The 5,000-nt window shown below is 49.1% G+C and overlaps 1 protein-coding gene across 1 annotated transcript in view; it reads right to left on the bottom strand.

Moving 5' to 3' along the window:
- Positions 1-5,000, bottom strand: part of myo10l3 (myosin X, like 3) — a gene marked incomplete at its 5' end in the record, with an annotated part of 54,111 nt that overhangs the window by 9,045 nt on the left and 40,066 nt on the right. The window contains 5 exon segments of the mRNA XM_076264101.1: positions 58-194; positions 572-779; positions 1,534-1,831; positions 2,504-2,627; positions 4,337-4,494. Of these exon segments, the coding sequence (XP_076120216.1) occupies positions 58-194; positions 572-779; positions 1,534-1,831; positions 2,504-2,627; positions 4,337-4,494 (925 nt within the window).

Raw genomic sequence — 5,000 nt, 5'->3', positions numbered from 1 at the left:
ACACGCACGCACGCACACACACACACACACACACACACACACACTCTCTCTCTCTACCTTTCAAACTTGGCCAGTACGTCGGCCACAATGACTCTGCTCTCCACTGCTCGGTCCATGGTGCTGCTGTGCTCAAACAGGGCAAACATGTTCCTGCTGTCCTCCATCGCCAGCCCTCTGATCAGCTTCTCCACCACCTACACACACACACACACACACACACACACACACAGGCACGTGCACACGCACACACACACACAGGCACGCGCACACACACACACACACACACACACACACATACACACACAGGCACGCGCACATGCAGACATGTACACACACACAAAAACAAAAACAAATATGTTAAACATATACACATACATTAATATAGATAATGCATATGAAACAGACTGTATTCGTGGGGTATGGTAAGAGTCATGCATAAGTTGTGTGTGTGTGTGTGTGTGTCTGTCTGTATGTGTGTAGTGCGTGTGTGTGGTGTGTATGTTTTTATGTGTGTAGTGCGTGTGTGTGTGTGTGTGTGTGTGTGTGTGTGTGTTAAGTGGTCTGCGCTCACCTCTCCAGCCGTCGTGTGTGAGTTGATAGAGATCTTGCAGGAGCCTCCTCCATGGCAGTACACCGTGGTGGTCATCTCCTGCCTGACCAACAGGGCGGCGATCTCCTCCTGAGACGGCACGTACTCACGCAGCTTTGTCTTCTTCAGGGTCTCCCCGATGAACACAGCATACTGCTCGATCTCAGTGCCAGTGAACAGCTCCTTTATCCTGGACAGAGGCGTAAAAGCGTCTCAGCTTAAGACCAGCATCTCCAGTAGCCAAGAGGGACATGACATGATTTATAATCTACAGTAATGGATAAGTGGATAACAAATTGGGATTTCACACTTTCTCGCTAAATGCTACTAGAATGCTCCCTGTCCGCTCCACGGGGATCAGGAGACATGAATGACACATGTCACATATTGAATGACAGATGTCACATATTGAATGACAGATATAGATACATATAGATGACACATAGATTCATTCTACACTTTTAGATGGGGTGTGTGATGTGTGGGGTAGGTGGAGTGTCTGATGGAGTGTGTGTGTGTGTGTCATGTGTGTGGAGTGTCTGTGTTGTGTGTGTGTCATTAGTGTGTCATGTGTGTGGAGTGTATGTGTTGTGTGTGTGTTGTGTGAGTGTGGAGTTTGTGTGGGGGTAAGTGTGTTGTGTGTGTGTTATGTGTGTGTTGTGTGTGTGGAGTGTGTGTGGGAGTAAGTGTGTTGTGTGAATGTTGTGTGTGGAGTGTGCGTGGGGGTAAGTGTGCTGTGTGTGTGCAGTGTGTGTGGGTGTAAGTGTGTTGTGTGTGTGGAGTGCGCATGGGGGTAAGTGTGTTGTGTGTGTTGTGTGTGTGTGTGTGTGTGTGGAGTGTGTGTTGTGTGTGTTGTGTGTGTGTGTGTGTGTGTGTGTGTGTGTGTGTGTGTGCTGTGTGTGTGTGTGTGTGTTGTGTGTGTGTGTGCTACAGTGGCGGCGTACCTCTTGAGGTGGAACTTGAGGTAGCGCAGGATGCCGCGGCTGGGCAGGAAGGTGCAGCTCATGCAGGTGAGGAGGTGCCAGTGCGCGCGATTGGCCGCGCTGTTGGGCTGCGGCACGTGATTGGTCTGCTTGATGAGCTGGCAGTATACCTCGTCGCGCAGGGGTCGGAGGTCGTGGCATGTCTGCAGGATGCCCTGGATGATGGGCGTAGGGTCAGACACCGCCTCCATCTCCTGCAGCGAGTTGAACATCTTCACCGCCTCGTCCTGCAGGCTCGAGTAGCCCTTCTCCTTTTGGACTGCACAGAGAGAGAGAGAGAGAGAGAAAGAGAGAGAGAGAGAGAGAGAGAGAGAGAGAGAGAGAGAGGGAGGAAGAAAAAAGAATAGAGAGAGAGAGTGAGAGAGAGAAAGTGTGAGAGAGAGAGAGTGTGAGAGACAAATAGAGCGTGAGAGAGAGAGAAAGAGAGAGGGAGGAAGAAAGAGAGTGTGAGAGAGAGACAAATAGAGTGTGTGTGTGTGAGAGAGAGAGAGAGAGAGAGAGAGAGAGAGAGAGAGTAGGAATGAAAAGGCCAACTTCTCAACTTCTAAAGCAGTTCATTTAGCTCTAGTTTTTTTTTGTGTTGTTCTTGCAACTGCCTGATTGAGTCAGATGAAGTGAGGAACGTGGCCTGAGCCTGAGGTCATGCTGAGTACTGTAAACGCAGATGCGACTGGCTCTCAGTGTTTAGGGAAATTAACTATCTGAGCACACAGTCCTGTTCTTGCAGGCAGGTGAAAAGGCCACTTGTGCAAGGGATGAAAGCAAGGGATGCTTTAGGACCTGGGGGACACTCACGGGTGGTGCTGACCTCTCCATAGGTGGTGGTTAGTGAGGTTCCCCTTTCACTGTAAAGCACTTTTGTGTGCCTTGAAAAGCGCTATATAAAAAAAGGAATGTGGTGTTGTTGCTTTAGGACCTGGGGGACACTCACGGGTGGTGTTGACCTCTCCATAGGGCAGGGGCAGCAGTGGGGAGTGGAGGGGGTGCTGCGTGTATCTCAGGATGGGGTTCCGTCTGTACGTCTGCTCCACAGCCTCCACGTTCAGACTGTTCTCCTACACACACACACACACACACACACACACACACACACACACACACATCTATTAAATACTATGGTATTAAACGCATACATCCAAAATGCAGGATTCATCTCATACAATCATCATACACGAAGAAATTACACACAAATATTCAACAGTGTCTGCAATCAAAAATAAGTAAATATTTATAACTACTATGGATTCCAGTTTCTCTTTTCCTTTTGGTGTGTTCTCAGGAAAACGACTGCCCTCACCCGCCCCAGCCAACCCCACCACACGCTGGCCAGTAGCCTCACATTGCACACAGGAGGGACACCTCTCCACCGTGTTCATAGCGCAAACTCTCAGGAATCTAAATAAGCAGCTGAAAACCTTATTTCCCCCTTAACCGCATGCCTGGCAGACTCACACATGCAGAAGCAAACATTGCTTGAAAATTGTGAAAAGATAAAGACAGACACACACAGTCTTTTGATAGTGCAGTTCAGTAGCACACTGGAGAACTGGCAACGCCTCGAGTGTGTAGTGAGCAGTTGTGAAACCCAGACAGGCGAGCCAGAGAGCACTGCATATCCACCACACTGCACTGCACACACACACACACACACACACACACACACACACACACACCACACACACACACAGGGGGGAGACAAGCCGCTTGGGAGAGCTGCAGCCTGGGGGAGTCCCAGGCCAGATCTGGGGCAAATCAGGGGCAGATCTGGGCCAGTTTTGAGGCAAATCAGAACTTGGTGGGCCAGCTCTGGGGCAAATCAGAGGCAGGGGATAAGAGCCTGGGCACCCGGGCAGCAGCAGCAGCAGCAGCACGCCCCAGCGTTAGCGTTAGCATTAGCACTCGGCACACCCTCCATCCCAGTACCTGGCTACACTACGCCGCTAACGGCTACAGGGTGCATCAGCAGCACAGCTGGAGCAGGAGCAGGCTAGCAGCAGGTGAGGCAGCTCACTACGTCTGCTGGGAACTCTGCATGGCCTGGGGTCCAGCAGCAGGGTTAACAGAGCAGGAAGTATTAGCATAGCATAAGTGTTAAAGTTAGCATTGCTGTGAGATGAGTCAATAATATTAGCATAAGTTTAAGTAAAAGCAAGCTGCATATCCGTTAGCATGAGCAATAAGATAAGATAAGACTTTTGAAGAAATAATCATTATTTTAATTTTATGTTTTTATCTTCTGATTACATAATTGTCACCTGTTAATTTATTGTGTGAGAATTTCGGAGAAACAAAGTGACGAAACAAAGTATGAGTCCTTGGTGATTGGATTATCTTTCTCTCTTTTTCTGTGTAAGTGTGGGTGTGTGTATGTGTGTGTGTCTGTGTGTGTGTGTGTGTGTGTGTGTGTGTGTGTGTGTGTGTGTGAAAGTGAGATACAGAGAGAGAGAGAGAGAGAGAGCTTGTGTGTGTATGTCAGAGAGAGTGTGTGTGTGTGTGTGTGTGTGTGTCCTCCAACTCTTCCAACAGACATGTTACGTAACCCCACACACAAAAGCATCAGTGATTCGTGCCCTGGCAGCACACCTGAGACAGCATCAGTGATTAACTCCCACTGACAGACTCTGTCAAAGGTTGTGTAAAGGTTGTGTAAAGGTAAACTGTCTCCTTTCTGCTCCGGGCCGCCACAGACACCTGTGACTGACAGGTGTGTTTTCACACACCTCTGCGAGCCGCTCCAGGCCTATGTGTAGTGTGTAGGCCGTACCTTGATGTCGCGGATGAGCTGTTGTGTTGGCGTCTCTATGGGAACCTTGTTGTCGATGGCGCCCTGGATGGCCGACGCCCAGCGCATGGCCTCGTTGAGGAGCTTGGTGTAGAGGCGGTAGGAGTGCTTGCGCCCGTGCACGATGATGTTCCAGTAACCTGGGAACACAACACAGGAGCCAGTCAGCACCGGATCAAAACCAGCCAAAACCAGACACCCATCCCTGTGGCACTGAACACAACACACAACACACAACTGGATATAACCACTGGCTGAGCCTGGCACTGTCACACTAGCAGACCCAGTAGATAGTCTATAGGGCCGTATTAAAGGGTCATAATCTTATCCAAGACTAACTGGCATTCAGTCAGCCAGAGATCATGTGAATCCATAGTTGATGATTCACACTGAGTTGTCCTTGGACACATGGAGCAGTAATAAACACCAGTGTAAACCAGAGTAGGCTAGTTTTGTGCACACAATACACTTCTTTTATGCTGCTTCAAAAACGAAATAAAATGGATCTTTAAGAAAGCATTCTACAGATTTTATATTACTGTGTCCTTCACCCGTTTTATATGCCCACCTGCTGTTCCAACTGGAGACGGACACACTCCTCAATAATATAAAAGGTCAGGACAGGACAGGACAGATAGCAGGGTAG

The sequence above is a fragment of the Alosa pseudoharengus genome, unplaced genomic scaffold (assembly GCF_046254945.1).
Source record: "Alosa pseudoharengus isolate Yale_2024_CS ecotype anadromous, Long Island Sound unplaced genomic scaffold, YU_APseudo_1.1 YU_APseudo_1.1_scf_3, whole genome shotgun sequence".
Lineage (NCBI taxonomy): Eukaryota > Metazoa > Chordata > Actinopteri > Clupeiformes > Clupeidae > Alosa > Alosa pseudoharengus.
The sequence above is the reverse complement of the archived record's forward strand: the minus strand, read 5'-3'. Positions and strand labels throughout refer to the sequence as shown.